This window comes from Lynx rufus, unplaced genomic scaffold (genome assembly GCF_022079265.1).
Source record: "Lynx rufus isolate CCGP_SWC_20201006 ecotype Redwood Valley unplaced genomic scaffold, mLynRuf1.p SCAF_4, whole genome shotgun sequence".
NCBI classification, from domain to species: domain Eukaryota; kingdom Metazoa; phylum Chordata; class Mammalia; order Carnivora; family Felidae; genus Lynx; species Lynx rufus.
In genome coordinates this window covers 102,375,001-102,393,766 of record NW_025814856.1, presented here as the reverse complement: position 1 = coordinate 102,393,766, position 18,766 = coordinate 102,375,001, and the positions used below count along the sequence as shown (strand labels likewise).

The 18,766-nt window shown below is 43.0% G+C and overlaps 1 protein-coding gene across 2 annotated transcripts in view; it reads left to right on the top strand.

Moving 5' to 3' along the window:
* ICA1 (islet cell autoantigen 1) overlaps window positions 1–18,766 on the top strand; it is a 129,022-nt gene that overhangs the window by 104,448 nt on the left and 5,808 nt on the right. For both annotated transcript variants that reach the window (XM_047097079.1, XM_047097078.1), the window contains exons 10-12: window positions 1,394–1,456; window positions 1,567–1,599; window positions 11,465–11,734. In XM_047097079.1, the coding sequence (XP_046953035.1) occupies window positions 1,394–1,456; window positions 1,567–1,599; window positions 11,465–11,734 (366 nt within the window). The remainder of the gene's footprint in view (window positions 1–1,393; window positions 1,457–1,566; window positions 1,600–11,464; window positions 11,735–18,766) is intronic.

Sequence of the window (18,766 nt, the reverse complement as noted above, 5' to 3'; positions counted from 1 at the left end):
TTTTATGTGTACAAATAGAGGAATCCACCATAATGAAGTGTCACCTGTCTTTATTTTGTGACCTGCAAAAAGTCTAATGTACACATGAGCAAACTAAGTTTTAAGGATGTTGTGTTGTACACACACACACATACACACACATACACAGACACACACACACACACTTTATTATTTAGAGCAGTTTTTAGTTTACAGAAAATTGGAAAGCAGGTACAAAATTTCCATATATCCCCTGTTCCCACACACATGCATTATCAATATCCCTCACCAGGGCAGTACATTTGTTATAATCAATGAACCAACACTGACACATCATTATCACTCATAGTTTACATTAGGGTTTACTCTTGGTGTTATACATTTTATGGGTTTGGACAAATGTGTAATGACATATGTTCACCATTAGAGTATCATACAGAATAGTTTCACTATCCTAAATCTCCCCTGTGTCTGCACCTTGTTCATCTCTCCCCTCCCCCAAACACTTATCTTTTATATAAACACAGACACACACACACATATATAGGATCCACATAGGATCCACATAGGTGAAAACATATGGTATCCGTCTTTCTCTGCCTGATTTATGTCACTTAGCATAATACTCTCCAGTTCCATCCACATTGCTACAAATGGCCAGATTTCATTCTTTCTCATTGCCAAGTAGTATTCCATTGTATATATAAACCACATCTTCTTTCTCCATTCGTCAGTTGGTGGACATTTAGGCTCTTTCCTTAATTTGGCTATTGTTGAAAGTGCCACTATAAACAGTGGGGTGCAAGTGCCCCTATGCATCAGCACTCCTGTATCCCTTGGGTAAATCCCTAGCAGTGCTATTACTGGGTCATAGGGTAGGTCTATTTTTAATTTTTTGAGGAACCTCCACACTGTTTTCCAGAGTGGCTGCACAAGTTTGCATTCCCACCAACAGTGCAAGAGGGTTCCTGCTTCTCCACATCCTCACCACAAACGCTTATCTTTTTACTCTTTTCATAGTTTTGCCTTTTCCAGAATTCTCTACAGTTGTAATTATGTTGTATGTATGGAATTATGTTACAGACTGACTTCTTTCACTCAGTAATGTGCCCTTTTATTTTAGCCAGACCCAAATGCCTAACGTTCACAGCACCATCAGTAGTCAATTACTTAAGTCATGCATTTGTCCATGAAAGAAGTGTGTAGTCAGTGTCATATAGTTTTCCACCAAACAAAGCAAAGATTCAAGGCTGTCAGCTCAGAATTCATGGAGAGCCAACAGCTTGAGAAAATGTAATCAGAGGACCCCTGCTTCTGTGTGATGAGCTGTGTGTTTACCTTACACTGAAATAGTATACAAACCCACACACCATTCTGAATTCGTGATAACCAAGTGCGTGTGTTCTGTTTACAGCTGAAGATGGAAAAAGCATTTTAACTGCCTTAGACAAAAGCTCTACACATAATGCATGCTCAGGTAATCTAGATTAAGGAAAATGACTCAATTTTAATAAATTTGACAAACTCCTTACAAAATGAAACTGACTCATAATTTTGTTTTCTTTGTTTCCTTTAATGGACCTACAGATGAACTATTAGGCATAAAACCCGAGGAAGGTGGTAAGATTTATATATTTCTTTGGGGTTATAATTTAATTTTTTAATACTGTTTTTACATGCAGGAAAATGTAATGTTTATTTTTTTGAATAGCTTTGCATTCCCAAGCAAATTGTTTTTAAGTAACTGTCATTTGTCTTTATAAATGACTTTAAATATGCCCAAGTACAAATTAGTACATGTGGGATTTGTCATCTTTAGCTTAATTACATAATACTCAGACTACTAAAGCTAAAAGTTATGTCACAGGTTGTATGCTATAGTAGAAAAAACATGGCTTTCAGAACCAGACCTAGATTTGAGTACTGGTTGTACCATAAACTATCTGTATGGCCTTAGGTTTAATTTGCTTCACACTTTAACTCTTTCAGCCTCAGTTGCTCCATTTGTAAAATGGAACCAATAGCAACAGTCTTCCTGGGCTGTTGTCAGAATTGGAGATCATGTATATACAGGGTCTCTCATGACCTCTGACACAGGAACACTCTTCAGATGGTAAGCAGTTGAGACAGTGGCATTAGAAACATTGTCCCGGTGGTATACTGTGCTGCACCTCCACTGAACCTTAGTTATTTTTTTTTTAATTTTTTTTAACGTTTATTTATTTTTGAGACAGAGAGAGACAGAGCATGAATGGGGGAGGGGCAGAGAGAGAGGGAGACACAGAATTGGAAGCAGGCTTCAGGCTCCGAGCCATCAGCCCAGAGCCCGATGCGGGGCTCGAACTCACGGACCACGAGATGGTGACCTGAGCTGAAGTCAGACGCTTAACCGACTGAGCCACCCAGGCGCCCCTACGGAACCTTAGTTAAATGCAGAGGAAGAACTTGCCTGGCTAGGTCACCCACCCAAGTTCACCACCTAAAATAATTTACTAAGTAACTCCCAAAAAGAGGATCCAAAAGCATGGATTTGATTGAGATAAGCATAGTCTTAAATGACCCCAGGAAATTGACTGTTCAGCCTGGTATAGCCTTTGTTTTCCATCCCACCAAGGGTTTGCTTCTGATGATTTATCACAAGTCCAAAATTCCACTGAGATTCTGAGACAAACTCTAGAGCACCCTTTGTCCTGGACTGCTGGTCCATAGTCCACCCTGATGGAACAAGTTTCTCCTAGGACTGGAAATGGGGCAAGATGATCCTATGGACCCCATTTAACTAGGGCCGACAATTTCCTCTACTCAGTTTGAGCTTGATTTGGGTTTAATTCCTGAAGTGTGAGAGGAAGTCTGGGGAACAGAAGGCATTGATTAAAGCTTTTTCAAAAATGGAAAGGCAGTAAGTAGAACTCTTACATTAAGTTTCCAGGGCTTAGGATTATAAACTTGGAAGAAACCTGCTTTCTTTACCAATTTCTCATTCCAGGCAACACACTTTGCAATATTTCATCAATGTCCACATGTTTTTTTGTCAGAATCATACTTATTTGTAAATATTGAAATCACCTCGGGTTATGAGAGTACAAAGCAAATAATTAAAGCAGACTGCCATTACCTGGCCTCCATTTTCATAAAAATGTTTCCCACTTGGCATAAGGATAGATTATTTTTATGAAATAAAGGGCTTTTCTCACAAACTTTTTTGGAGGGAGAAATATTGCAGGCTTGCAAAGGTGAGATAAAGACAATAATCTAACACACAATAGGTACCCACCACGTAGTTTTACCAAATCTTAACATTTCACAAGTTATTTATAATTAGCTGTATCTTTCAACTTGTTTTGAAAGGAAGACTGTTATTTCTCCTGTTGCCAACCTCTTGTTCATGTAATTTGCTCTTTTATTATCTATTTAATTTCACTGTTTTAATAAACATAAGTTTTGAATATGTATATTCGCATCAGTACGTGATAATGACAGTGAAAATGTAGACAGTGGAAAATTCTGACTCCCATTTCTGCTTGCCACTCCTCTCTATTCCATATTCTCATCCCTATTTCTTTACATACACACAAGCAGGTAGAAGTCCATATTCTTGTGTTTCCCCCCTTCTTACAAAAAAGGGTTCTTGCTTTTGGATTTTGACTTTTTCAACTTGGTAGTAATGGCAAAACAAAAATTAACCCAGTACCCATGTATTTCTTCACAGAATTAAATCAGAAATGCTACTACCTGAGATAGATGCTTATTTTCATAAGCTTCATCCAGAGCCTGTCACAGATACACTGGAATAAGATTGTTATATTTCCCCTTATTTAAAACAACTTTTATAACTCATTGGTTTACAGTTAACAGTCTTTGTTTCATAGAATAGCAGCTCATACCCTTTTTCTGAGCACTCACTTAATTCTAATGATAGGGAGGTGACTATATTCTTTCCCAAAATGTTTATTTGTTTTCAGGCAGAAAAGTTGATTTACAGATTGTCTCAGTTAAATGCAATGTCACATAATCTCTCCTTTCCCTTTATCACTGCCAGGCCATAAAGCCCTTCTCGAGGCGTGAGCCATGTTCTGTCACTATCTGACTCTTCTGCATTGGCAACCCCTAGGGCAGCATCAGCTTAAAGATTAACATGACCACAAGTCTAGAAATACTCTGTCAGTGCACAGAACTTGTGGTGAATGAAGAAAAGAACACACGATAATTAGTTGACTTCAAAATGTGTGCCCTTCAGAAAACCGCCAGAAGGCCCAGATCCTGAATTAAAACACTGATAATAATATGCAAGACATTAAGCAATCAAGAAATAAAAAGAGCTTAATCCAGGGATGGCTGCCTTTATAGGACTTGGGGGCTATAAGCTCTAGCGCCCTGCTGCTTGGGGGCCAGTTCACTCCCAGTGGTAATTCTGTTAGACAAGTAATGGCCACGCCATGGTACAGTGTTATCAAAAAGCAGACCACTTATGACAACAACAAGGAGACAGTTCTCCAGGAGCCGTTGCCCCAAAAAATCACTCCGATTCAGTGTCGTAATGAAATGTGTTTTCTCCAACTAAATAGATAATGTAAATAGCAAACCAATACTTGGCCAGTTTATACAAATTTTTAAGTGAAAAAAACTGAGTGACATTTTGCAGTAACTTTAAAGTGGCTCTGAAATCACCTTGTGAGCACATGTGACAATCCCAGCTTCAATTCATGAGTTAGTTGTAACATGCAGGAGTGTTTGTATTCCTCAAAGTTGGCTGAGAAAAAGAACTATCAGATAACTGAACAGGAAGTGAAGCTATAAAGCTAGCTACATAGCTAGATGAATTTAGCCCACCTAAATCTCATTACTTGGATTTATCCAAAAGATCCTTCTCTAGGACAAGACTAACTGAAATTTTAAAAAATTATAATTGTACACATTGCAACTAAAACGTTTGTCTTCTGCCATTTCCTTGGTTACTACTTTCAGACTTGTGACTCTAAATTCTGGCCAACCATCAGAACGACAAAGAAGCTTATTCAGTAGCTCCCTTTAGTCCGGGTGCAGACCTTTGGCCTGTAACAATAATACAGGCTTATGGCCCCATGCCTGGTTTCTCCCCAGATGTTCAGGACTATCTCTTTTGTTCTCTGTATAGAGCTGACTAGGAACCTGATTGCTTCCTCACACGCAGTGTGGCAAAGACTAAGCTTGTTATCTTTTTTCATAAACTTTTTCTTCTCCCTGTCTCCCTCAGCATCCTAGGATGAACAGCTGACATTGGTCCTTTCATAAAATAATGGTGCATTTTTAAAACCAAACATTCTCCTGTTCTTACTTGATCACCCTATAGTCAGTAGTGTTCTGTATAGATTTCCTCCTGCCCCGGGTGTCAAGTTTTTCAGTAAGATTACTTGCTTGTTAAGATCTAATGTTAAAATGGAGGACCAGGACTGGGGATCATCAGGAAGTCTTTTTTTGAGTGCTTACTCAGGGTCTAGCACGATTGGGATTTTTGTTTTTGTTTTTGTTTGGGGTGTGTGTGTATTCCAGAGAGTGGGTAGAGATGGATTTTTCCCCATCTGTTATTATTATTATTAGCTGTGTCTTTTTTCACCACAAGGGAGTTTTTAGAAGTAGTATTCTTGGATTCCAAACAAGTACAATTTGTTACCGGAGCCTTTTATAAGGACGAATACTTTTCTCGTTAGACTTTTTGTACGGTGGTTTCCCACCCCACTTCCCCCCGCCTTACTCTCTGTCAGGTGATGTGAGGATTGTGTTGGTTGCTGGGGTTTTTCATATGTATTGCAAATGTGCGGCCTTTACATTAGTCATAATGCTGAGAGTGGGGACCAGGGAGAAAAACAGAGAAGCAGAGTCTTCCTGTTTCACACACAGATGAAGGTAACTGTTGTGACATTTATCTCTTTGTTTTGCTGTGCTCTCATTTTTGGTCTATGTAGCTCCATTTCCATCTCCTAGGTTCCTAATTCATGCTGAGGTCATGAAACTCAGTATGATTTCAAAAATATAACCTGAGTGGGCTGTCACCAGTGTCCCACATCTACTTTCTGTCACCCACCCTCCATCTGAACTTAAGAGAGCTTCCTCTGTATGTCAGTTTTCACTCTGAAAACTCGCTAGGTCAGAATCAGTTAGAGCTCATTGGCTCAGAATCAGTTTTCCTAGGGAATATTTTCCCAGGGGCCTAGGAATTTTATTTTTGAACCCCTGGCCAGTACAAGGCAAACATGCTGCGTGGGTCTGCCATTCTGCCATGCTGCTTACAGCCAAGAGTTTTGCCTGGCTGCTGGTGGAGCCATCTGACCTTAGAAACCCTCAACACTTTACAAAAGCTTGAATATTCATTTATATATGACATCATTAACAGGCTCTGAGGGAAAAGCGGTGTGCTGCACTGAGAAAACATCTTAATCTGTGAGCCAGGGGTCCCCACACAGATAATCTGTAACTAATAAATTATATGACCTTGAGCAGGTCATCTGACCTGGGTATCTTTTTCCTCATCTGTAAAGTGAGTTAAATGGGGATAATCTCCAAGGTTCCTTTCAGTTCAGTATGATTCTTCTCTCTAGGCATCTCACTGGGAGAAAACAGGTTTCCAGACAGGAAGGCAGGAAAGCATGTTTGAGGAATGGCAAATGTGAGGGAGTTTTGCCAAAGCATAGGTTTCTCTGAAGGCCTCATGAGTTGCTGGAAGGGCTGCCTTAGAGCTGGACTGCAGAGGTCCTGAATACCACTGTAAGGAGTGTTCCTTTCTTCGGGAGTCAGAGGGAGCCATTGAAGGCTTTAAAATAAGAAAATGAAACTCTCACAGCTGCACTGAACAAAGGTATACAGCGAGGAGGGTGCCTTTTATGGAGTGTCAGCAGGCTTGCCAGTAGTAAACCCCAAGGGACCCTTGAGTCAGGAGTTTGTCATCAGAGTTCAAGAAAACTTGGAATTGTAGATGGAGATTTGAAAGTCTTCCCAGGTGAGATTGAAACCATGAGAATAGATAAGATGTTCTGTAGATAATGTAGGGAAGGCAGATATGGCTCAGGAGGAAACTGTAGGGCAACCAGAATAGGAAGAGGCAGCAGGGATAGTATTGTTGAGGAGATAGGAGGACATCTGAGAGAGCCACTTTATGGAGACCCAGGAGATGACAGCATTTCCAACTTGTACAACAGGACAAAGTCCGACAGAGGGTGAGGCCAGAGAAAGGGATTTGAATCAGCCATGAAGATCTCACTGGTAACCTTCAGGAGGGCCACTGCTGTTTGGAGCAGGGGCAGGAACTTGACTACAGGTAGCGGAAATAAGAGCAGTGACAAAGTACAGTGTGTGGCTGTAGAAGGGAGAAGAAACCAGAGCAGCAACATTGGGGATGGGACGGGGTGCCCAAGGAGACAGCAGTCGCAAGATTGGCTGTTGCTGGGATGTGCACACGTCTTCTGAGGTTAGGAGAGGAAGCCTTGGAGAGAGAAAGAATAGAGATGCTGGAGCTGAATCCCAGTGGGGGCAGAGCAGGCTCCCAGCAGGAGGGGAGAGTGTACCTAGGGCTGATGTTAAAAAGGAAGAGGGAGAGGTGCCTGGGTGGTGCAGTAGGTTAAGCGTCCGACTTCAGCCAGGTCACGATCTCGCGGTCCGGGAGTTCAATCCCCACGTCGGGCTCTGGGCTGATGGCTCGGAGCCTGGAGCCTGTTTCTGATTCTGTGTCTCCCTCTCTCTCTGCCCCTCCCCCGTTCATGCTCTGTCTCTCTCTGTCCCAAAAATAAATAAACGTTAAAAAAAAAAAAAAAAAGGAAGAGGGAGGGGCGTCTGGGTGGCTCAGTCAGTTAAGCGTTCACTTCAGCTCAGGTCATGATTTCACCATTCATGAGTTTGAGCCCTGTGTCAGGCTCTGTGCTGACATCTCAGAGCCAAGAGCCTGCTTGGGATTCTGTGTCTCTCTCTTTCTCTCTGCCTCTCTCTCTTTCTCTCTCTCTCTCTCTCTCTCAAAAATAAACGTTTAAAAAAAAAAAAGGAGGGAATTCATAAAGGATTATAGAGCTGAAGGCCTAGAGGTGAGAACTAGAGTTCATTGTGTCTATTGGCTTCTATTTTTGTAGTAACATCTGGGGTTGGGTTATTGGATGTGAGAGTGAACATGGAGACTCGGGAGCCTACAAGAGCATGACGGGGACTTGGAATGGTATCTGTATCTGTGGGTTGGCGCTTGAGAGCTCCAGAACTTTGGTTCACCCTTGAAGCAAAAGCAGGATGGGTGCCATGACCCAGGCATGATACTTGCTCAGCTACCTGGGTGGAAGCCCTGACTCTGCCTGTACAGCCTTTACCAGGGTTTCTCTCAAAGCGCTTGTCATCTCTCTGTGTGTGTCCCCATTTTCTCACAGTTGAGCTGAATTATTTCCAAGGAAAATGATAGCTTGATTCTTAAGAGCTAGTGTTATTTTTCAAGTCTTGACTTGTCTGGTTACAGACCTAAGCCTGTCCTTTTCTACTTGTAATTAACTTTTTCTTATGAGTTATGTATAGTAATTTCAAGCATCTTAATTATCAGGGCAGTAATTGGGTTTCCCTGTTTTCTGGTTCAAGTCAGTGCCAGTTTCATTGCTTTTAGTGAAGTAATAAGTTCTCTTAGAGGAATGTCCACTGTGCAGCCCACTTTAACTGTTAAATAACCAGGACACTAATAGCCCAAATTCAGTGGTAGATCTCCAAGTAAATTTCTGTTAAGAAATAGCTCTAGACAGTATCATCCTTGCCATGGGTCCTTTTCTCATTATTTTCAGTGAAGTTGAATTTGACAGGATACAATATTGGTGAGGAATCTTTTGGTTGGAAGTAATAGAAACCCTTCTCTAAGTAGTTTAACTTTAAAATTAAAAAGAAAAGAACATATTGGGTATTGGTCCATGTAACTGAGGACATACAGTGATGGACTGGCCTCAAATGAGGCTGGATGCAGAGCTTAGACAGTGTTGTCAATATTCTGTTTCCAACTCTTGATACTGTGTTGTTCTATGTCAGGCTCTCTCATTCCTGGGAGCCTCAAAACTGTATCTTTAGAACCTGGAGTCTGAGAAAGACACCCTCCTCCTTCCCCCTTCCATACACCAAACTCAGCGAAGCCTCTGGCATGTGCTCATCCCTGAGCCAGTCTCCATGGCCTGAGAAATGAAGGACTCTGGCCAGTCTAGATGAGGGGTGGTGAGGCACTTTATGTAGTATTCACCAGGATCTGGTGGAGAAGGTGTTTCCAGAAAGGGAAAACTGAAGAGGAAGAGGGAAGGGATGCCAAGTTAACAAAACCCACAGAAGTCCACTCAAAACTGTCACACACAACCTAAATAGTTAAAGATGAAGCTTCCCCAGTTTCTGGTTATTTTTTGGAAGGCTTAACATTTATTACTTATTGTTGCTAATGTTAGTCATGATCTTCCCTGGGTTAACATCTTGATGATGTCAAATCAAATGTCAATTCAAATAAATTGATGATGTTAATTCAAATCAAAGAGTAGTCAGGGTTTGACTTAGCAGAGGGCTGTAAAGTGACTTCAGGAAGAATACGCATAACTTCCAGTGCTTATCTAAAGTCATCCCTTCCTCTAGAGTCTACTGTTTGATTTGAATTGGTTCTAGTAAAACAGGTTTGGTTCCGCAATCAGCTGGTTTCAGTCAGGCCAGAAAGTAAACCAAGAGAAAAGGTTTGGATATTCCAGTCCCAAATGAAAGTAGAATGTATGGAGATTTGTGAAGTTAATATATGTAAAAAGAGTTGACATCAAGTGAGATTGAGAGCTGAAAGGAGGGAGGATGCCTAGCGAGGTGTATGTTAATGGACACAGCCATGCTTTCTGCCTGCATTCACAAATATGGGCTGTCCTACCCTACCCACCTGCCTTTCCACCATGCACAGGTCAAGGTGGGTCCTGGCTGCCCACCCTCCTTCTAAAGAACTGTCTCGCAAGCCTATTTACTAAAATGCCATTTCCCTTGTCTTCTCACCACCCACCTACAAGCTACGTCCAGTGCAAATTTCTGTGGTAACACAAACAATAAGAATACTTAGACAGTTGTCCAATTAAAGCCATATTTTGCTACTATTTTTAAACCACAGTGATAAGAGAGTGACTGGACTCCTCCCTTCCTGGATTTATAGCCAGTCTGCTTAGCACATCAGAAGTCCTCTCAGTCAGAACACCTTTATATAAAGTGTGGTTGAAAGTAGATCCAGTTAAGCTGACAGATAAGCTTTATGTATTTTTTTTAAAAGCCTTCACTTGCTAATTGTCTCATATATTTGAGGAAAACCTGTTAATCTCACTTAATATGACAGTATCAGAATTGCAGTATAGCTCAGAAAATACAAATCACGATTATTCCTTCTCTTCGTGACTTACGTTTGCAGTTCCCATGTGGCAACTAGGTACCACAGCAAAGCCACAGTTAGTAAGACCATCAGTCTTTGGTGTTCAAAATATGTAGAAAACCCAGTGAAAGGTCTTGTAGGATTTCTGGCTAGTGATGCCCCCATTCTATTTGTATTCCCTGTTAAGTGTTTTGTCAGTGTTCATATTATGAGAATGAATCTCTTCTTTAAAGTCTCCCTTGTGGACAAGCAATGAGATTTAAAGGTGTATTTCCTTTCATCTTCCTGATAATGCTTTGAGGTGGGCATTATTAATATTATCATTTTACAGGTGAAAAAAACAAGAGACCCAGAAGAGCTAAGGGTCTTGCTGTAGTCACACAGCAAGTAAAGAATGGCCTTGGGGCTTACCCTCTGGTCTGGTTCTCATTCCAACCCTCCAGGGACTGTGTCTCTGGCCTTCTCTAGGTGGTTCCATAATTTGCCGTTTTCCTGTCATTCTTTCACTGCTGCCCTCAGGCAAACCAGACCCACCTTTCCTCTGCTCTGGCAAAGCCTCGAGGTGGGTTGCATTTAGTTGCAGCAAAGGAGAAAGGAAGCAAGAGGCCTTCCTTGGTCATTGTTGGACTTCCTGACATCCTCTGTTCCTGCCCAAGGCGTGGCAAGTGTCCTCTCCCCATTGTGGATGACAGGGCAGACTCCTGCAGGGTGTGGTGGCTGTGGCTTTAGGGCTTGTTGTGTGAAAAGATTTGGGAAGCTATACAAACAAGGAATGAAAACCTCCCACATGCCTTCAATCCTGGCTTTGTTTCCTGTCTGAGAAATGTTTTGGTGGTAAATTTGCTTTTATATTAAGAAAAGAACAAAACCCTAGAGTTTTTAATGGAAATCCTACTGATGCCCAGAAACTGGACTTGCTTTGGAGGAAGGGGTATGAGTGACAGTGGGACTAGAAATTGAATTCTGGAATTTAAGAGAGACTATGATGAGAATCATTTATGGTTTGATAAACTTTTTCTTAAATGTAGCCATCACCCAGTGTGCTCCATCCCAGCCACCCCCTGTATTTGCTCCCAAAAGCTTGGGCGCTGGGTGGTGATGTGTTTTGTGCTCTGTTACTTTGATCAGCTTGCCCGGGCCCAGTGGCGGGGACCCTAGAACCCGAGGGTGCTGACAAAGATGACCTGCTTCTGTTGAGTGAGATCTTCAATGCTTCCTCCCTGGACGAGGGTGAGTTCAGCAAAGAGTGGGCTGCCGTGTTTGGAGACGGCCGGCCGAAGGAGCCAGTGCCCACTGTGGCCGCCGGAGAGCCAGACCCCAGACCCCAGGCAGGCTCAGGATTCCTTCCTTCACAGCTTTTAGACCAAAACATGAAAGACTTACAGGCCTCACTCCAAGGTACGTACCACGGGGATTGAAACAGGGTTTGTTGTTGTGTGCTCGTTCTTTATTTTTAATCCAAAAGCCTCTTTCTACCTTCTTTGTCTTTTTTTCATGTTTTCTGGGTTTTATTTTATATCCAGTGTCTTTTTAGTTGAAATCTCAGAGTCCTATCCCAGCTTTAAGATAGGTTGCTTCTCATAATTTTCTTGCTTTTCATAATTTTCTCGTCATGTTCATGTTTCCTTTTAATGACAGGTTAGAGAGGTGGCTCTCAATCTTACAGTCTTGCTCTCATTTTAGATTTTTGCAGGGCATACCTTAGAGAATCTTCCCAGTTGTGACCCTATTGCCTTTGGCCAATTCTGCCTAGCCAGTTCTCCACGTTTCTATAGACATGTCGTCTTTCTAGGTGCCAAGTAACACCACGCTGGGCTTCTTAACTCTTTGCACATTGAATTTTATCTTGCTTCTTGCTGTCTTTCCATCCTGGCTCACTGCAACGCTGAGGATGCTGTCAGTTCAGCTGCTCCTGTTCTGCCTAAACCATGGGGCTCAGCAGCCCCGTGTGCCTTGGCCACAGACGAAATACAGTTTCCACACTGATCATCTGTGGCTGGCAACATTGGTCAGGGTGCAGGGCAGCGCACTGGTTGAGAACTGCCAGCATGAGGAACGCATTGATTTAGAGGGCAAAATTAAATTCAGATTGAAATTTTAAAGTTTGAGTTTCTAAACAGACCTTGGGAAGGAGACTATTTTCTAGTATTTCGACACCGTTTTCCTCCTTTCATGTCGCTTTAATTGTAAGACAGGAATCACTATTAAGAAGTTCTCAAGTTGTTTTGGTTTTTCCATGAATTTAGGCTATCTCCTTAATAAGTGTTTATCTGGCACTTAAAGCTGAGAACAAACAGCAGAACTGGAATGATTAAGTAATTATGAGCTATTAAAAAAAACCTCAGGTCTTTGGAGATGAGATCATGGACACAGCAAGAGTTGGTGGGCAAGACCAAAAAAAGGTGTTCCCTCTTTTTTTTTTTTTTAAATGAAATACATGATTCCTTTTATCTTCTTCTGGGAGTCTCATTTTGTAGCCATGTCATTTTTTTTTTTTTTTCAGTAACAGAGTTAGAGATAGGAGAGATACATGGAATCCAAAAATACTACACCCTGAGTTTCACCTCTGGGTTTCGCCATCTCTTTCGCTGGAGCCCCAGATGAACACCAGTGACTTGAGTTTCACCCCCACCCACCTGCGAGGGAGGTGCCAACAAGCTGTGGGAGAGCTGGAAGCCCAGAGCCAGGATCTACCTCTCGGATCATGGGGCTGCTGGAGACTCTCCAGCTGTGCTGCAGGATGAACCCGATTCGGGCCCCCAGCTGTGGAGACACTAGGGCCCCTAATGCCCAGAGGAATGGTGGTGGCAGTGCTCTCACTTAGCTGGGGTGGCTGAGTGTCATTCACTTGTGAGTGGCCCCCACTGACAGCTGAGAAGTCAGAGCTCCATGCCTTTTTCCTGAGCAGGCAGGGTGAGAAGATCTCAGCTCAGGGGCCACAGCCCTGGAACTATGCCTGAGAGCTACGACCAGAGCAGTGGCCATGGACTTGGCACTTTAGCCTTGTCCCAAGTCCAAGGAAACAGCACAAAAGCACACTTGGGTCTAAGAAGGGAGGTGTTCTGGGGCACCTGCGTGGCTCAGTCATTTGAGTGTCTGACTCTTGGTTTTGTCTCGGGTCATGATCTCACAGTTTTGTGGGATCGAGCCCCGTGTTGGACTCTGCCCTGGCAGCGTGGAGCCTGCTTGGGAGTGTCTCTCTCCCTCTCTCTGCCACTCCCCCACTCACACTGTCTCTGTTTCTCTCAAAAAACTAAATTTAAAAAAAGGAGGGAGGTGTTCTGACAGTGAAAAATGCAAGCTCATTTTGGAAAGAGGTCTTCTTATACTGGTAGAGAGGTACTACTACCAAGGCAGGCCATTATTTCTCAAGCAAGCAAAATCTAACTTTATGTTGCCACCCTGCTAGCTTCTTAGCAAGTTTCTCATTCAACAGAGATTGATTGGGTCCTTCTGGGTGCCAGGCACTGGGGATTCATCTGAAAACATAACAGACAAGGCTTCTGCCTTCCTGGAACTAACATTCTAATGAAGAAGAGGTAATGAACAAGAAACATAATAAAGAAAAATCACATAGTGGGTTAGAAAGTGATTGGTATGATGAGGAAAAGGAAAGCTAGAACCAGGGGATAGAGACTGTTAGGTGGAGAGCAGGGTAGGTCAGGCTGTAGAACTAAATAGGATTCTTATTAAGATGAGATCTGAGCAGATTTGCAGGAGATGAGACAATCGGCCATGTGGAGATGCAGACAGAGGGAACCCATGTGCCATTGCCCAAGGGAGGATACCCCTGGCATGCCCAAGGGTCTGCAGGAAGAGCACTGTGGTCTGAGTGAGGCAGGGAGGCAGAAACTAGGCCACACAGGGCGTCCTAGCCTTTGGAACAACCTGGGCCTTTTTTTTTTTTAGCCCAAGTGAAATTGGGAACCATCACAGCATCTTGGACCAACAATGGGTATGATCTGATTTACCATTTAAAGGGATCATCCTGGCTGCTAAAAGATTCCTTTTCTCTGCTGGTGTTCTATGAAGACCAATGTTAAAGGAGTTGTTTTGTAACCTCTGAGTTATCCTGTTGCCTTTGCATGCCAACAGCCATCAATTGAATGTCTACGGAACTTAAAATGACAGAAAAAAAAAAAAAGTGGAACCTAAGTGTTTGAAAGAGGAAGCTCATTCAGCCTCTCTCACACCTATGGACTCCCAGCAGGTACTCCCAGAATTCCACCACTGGTGCTGCCTGAATTCAAGGAACCTTCAAAACAGATGTTGTACAAATAAAGAACAGCCCCCCTGCTTTGATGATTGATCATGTAATCCAGTTACAACCACAGTCTATGCTTTTATGAGGACTTTCACCCTAAAAAAGAGGAAAAGATGAATATTGGCTGTAGATTTTTTTTTATTACGTCCATCGTCTAGAAAATGCATCCATATACATGAATTGCAAAAGCATCTAAGTAACTGTTAAACTTCTGACACCTCGTATTGGAACTGCTTCCCCTGATTATCCAGATCATCTCAAAACCCAAATTAAATAAACAACTGAAAAGTCAAACACAACATGGAGTACAAAGGCCCATTGGCATGTTGGCTTAGTGAAAGAAGCAGTGGTAGAGAGTTGACGTAACCTAATCCTCACCACACCCTTCCTAGTCAGGCACTATCATCATCTCCATCATAGAGCCCAGGAAACTGAGGAACAGAGCAGCTACGTAATTTGCCTGAGATCATACATCTGATAGAAGAGAGAGAGATAGTGAACCTGAGCCATCTGCCTCCAGAGTCTGTGTCTTTCACCTTTCCCTTCTGGCTGCCTCTCTGTACCAAGTCTTTGATGGCAAATGTGACTCCTCAGTGGGTTCCTTCAGGCCTCTCCGTGGATGCTTCCAGAGGAGCAGGACTTAAAATATGATTAGCCTGGCCCTGGGTTTCCTGGACACACACACAGACCAAGGACAGGTGGTTGCCATGAAGGAGGAATGTGCATGTGGGGAGGCAGGGTCCCTGTCAACCACAAAAATCAGATGATGTTCCAGAATAGAATATTTGAAATCGAGATTGTCTATAGAATCTTCGCCTGTGCTAGCAGCCACCCACATCTTCCCTGAAGCGCATTCCTGCTCAGTCTCAACCACCGCTGTCCTGGTTCTCTGTGAGGTCCAAGTGGGGCTGCATCCTCAGGGTCAGAGTGTCATGAGAACTTCGGGAATGCTCCAGGCTTGGGGGGCAGCAAACTCTGCTCTTCCACAGGCTGCATTTCCCTCCCACTCTCCCCTCCTCCCTTCTCCTTCACCTCTTCTGTCTTCTCCCCTCCTTATCTCCCCATCTTCCTCTGCCTCCCTCCCTCCTTTCTTTGTCCTCTTTCCTCATCCATTCCCCTGTGCTCTGGGGAGCAGAAAGGAAGGGGGATTTAGTAAGATAACAATTGCATTTTCCTCTGCTCCCCACTTCAACTTCAAGCTCTGGGAGAGCCAAACAAAGCAACTTACATTTAGGATTAAGTTGGGCTGAACATTTGAAAGAGGAGTTAATTTTATGTAGGATTTCTAAGAGTTTCTGAAGTTACCAGCATAATAGGGGCTGGAATTTCCTGTGTCATACAGGGAGGAGAAAACAGTGCCTTCCTAAGGCCTCTTAAAGTGAGTAGAAAGAGAGCTAGTCAGAGGGGGTTGCCCAAGGTAGAGATGAGGTGAGGCTGATAAGCCTCATTTGACATTCTTCTCCATTCTCCACCAATATCCCAAATTTAATTTAGAAATAGACACTGATACTGAAAAGACTACCATCTGCTCAAAATAAATGCACCAGGACATCTTGTGATTTAGGATTCTGCAAACCAAAGTTAGGAGTTTTGTTCCACATTCTCACAAATGTACAGCCCTGTGTTCCTTCTGGATAGTCTTTTGTTTTATACCATGCCTAGGTGCTATTGCCATCTGGGTGGGTTTCTATTTAAGGCTAATGTAATGCCAAGCTTTGCATTATCTCAAATTCACCTTTCCTCAAACTGAGCTCGCCTCTTGCCATTCCTGGCTTAGCCTGGTTCCAGATAACGTATTTCTGGGGCTCAAAGGATATGAAGGAGAAGACTGTGGCGTGCAGTTAGAGTTTAATGCAGTGTGGGTACTTTCAACACGAGCCAGTGGAATTTTTGTTCCATCAAAGAAGCAGCTTGTTGAGCATCTGTAGGTCTTGGATATGTGCAGAATTTAAGTGCCTCCTTTAATTCATGGAAGGGGCCTTGATGACCATCTATTCCACCCCCATTTAGTATATGAGGAAATCAGGGATTCCCACACAGGTCTTGTGACTTGCCAAGTTGTTGGAGTTTTATATCCATCATTTATATAATTTCTCAACTCCTCAGGTTGGCTTACAAGGTCCTTTAGGACCTGACCCCAGTCCCACTGCTGCCTACACTTCCCACACCTTTACTTAGCATGACTTAACAACATTGTTTTGTTGGAGAAACATGTATTATGTCAGTAAGCTGGACTCCAGCCATATCGAACTTGAGTGAGCCTGGCTCTACCCACCACTGGGCTCTGGTACGCATTCTCGCTCCTCCTTAGAGCACGTCACCCACCTACACACCCATGATGCTTGCTTTCCCTGGTTAAGTTCTCATCCTTCTGGTTCTCAGCTTCAATGTCATTTCATACACAGAGCCTTCCATGACTTCCTCTTCCTCCCAGCAGTCCAGGTTAGATGTTTCTGCCTCCATTCCCTTTGCACCCGGTATACTCACTCATTCCCATTCTCTCACGTCATTTTAAGATTGGTCTAATTTTCTGTCTCTTGCTTTTGGTTGTCATGGGCAGGGCCCATGTTTGTGTTGCTCACCATCATATTTCCAGAACATGGCTGAGTGCCTGGAATACAGTAGATGTTCAAAAAAGACTGGGTGGATGGAGGGATGACAAGAAGGGAGGGAGAGAGCAGCAGACATTGAATCACTAGATTAAAAGAAAACAACCCTCAGCTAATCTCAGGGGTTGTTCCTCGTGCTTGCTGAGCTGGACTAAAATTCAGATTCAGCTTAGATTTATTGATGGCCTGCTCTCTAGCCTCTCTACTCTCTCGTTTCACCTACAAGATCCTATCTTATTCAACAACAACCACCTATGAGGCAGGAATTTTTACCCACCCTTTGCAGAGATGGAAACTGGGGCTCAGTACGGGAAATATGGATGGCTGGGTGGTGCTTGGCCACCATGGCTGTGGTGTTCCCACTTTCCCTTTCCCTGCCAACCCCACCCCAGAGCCCCCCACGCTATGATCATCAACCCAGCCTGGGCTTTTGCTCTCCCAGCTAGTGAAATTACATTCATGGTAAAGTGCTCCTCTGGATGGTGTTATTTTGGCTTCACTTGCTGCTCTAGCTGGCCAGTGTTATTTCTGGCTGATTTATATTTTCCCTTATGTAAGTAAAGGGGGCAGGATTGCTCCAATAAAATTTTATATGTGTTTCCTGCAAATCGGTAGCACAGTTGACATATCAAAGGAACTGTGAGCTAGGATAATCATTTTGCTCACAGAGCTCTCAGCTCTTGCTCTGCGGCCCCCACCCTTCACCACCCTCTCCTGACACAATTACTCTGAGATGGGGAGACATCTTTCTAGCCACACCTTCATGTTAAAAACGCCTCAGCTAGCTAACACCAACTAGAGAAGAGTTGATGGCAATTACAGGAATATTAGCTACACGAAGTTCTCTTTAAATAGCATTTTTTTTCCTGACAGAAGCCAAGACATTTGAAATCTGGCTTGGCATTCCATCCATAATTACCCTCATTGCACCCCTCCCCTAAATAATTCCCAAAGTGATATGAGTGAGGGTGACATTGCAGCTGAGTTTATATTTTCTTTTCTTTCTGTTTTAGCCAGTGTCCCAGCCATACTATTTTCTCCCCCTCATGCACATAAGTGCGTTAGACTTCTGCTTAATAGCTGTTCTGAGGGAACAATATGACTTGGCAGACTGGCTGTTGCTTCTGCTCCACACTGTGGGACAAGAGAATAGGGACAGCCTGTGTCTTTGTGAAAACTCTGAGGTATGTTGTCCCCATCATCTTAGACTCCAATGAGGGGATGTCATCAGACTCATCGTCCTTCGTTTCCTCTGCTCCAGAGAAGCCCCCAAATCCATAGATTCTAGATGTTGCCTGTACGATCATGAGTGTTTAGGTGAGCAATATTCCAAAACCCACAGTTACAAATGAATCCAATTAACAGACATGTATTGTCTTTATAAAGGAATATGCCATTATAATCCAATAGGCTTGAAAAATGATTTATATTTCTGGTACTTTTAAAATATGATTTGATATACAGACATTTTATTTATTTATAACTTTTCGGGAACATGCCCATTACATAAAGTGAGGGGAGCTCGGTTTTGACATGTAGATGTATTTCTGCCTCCTT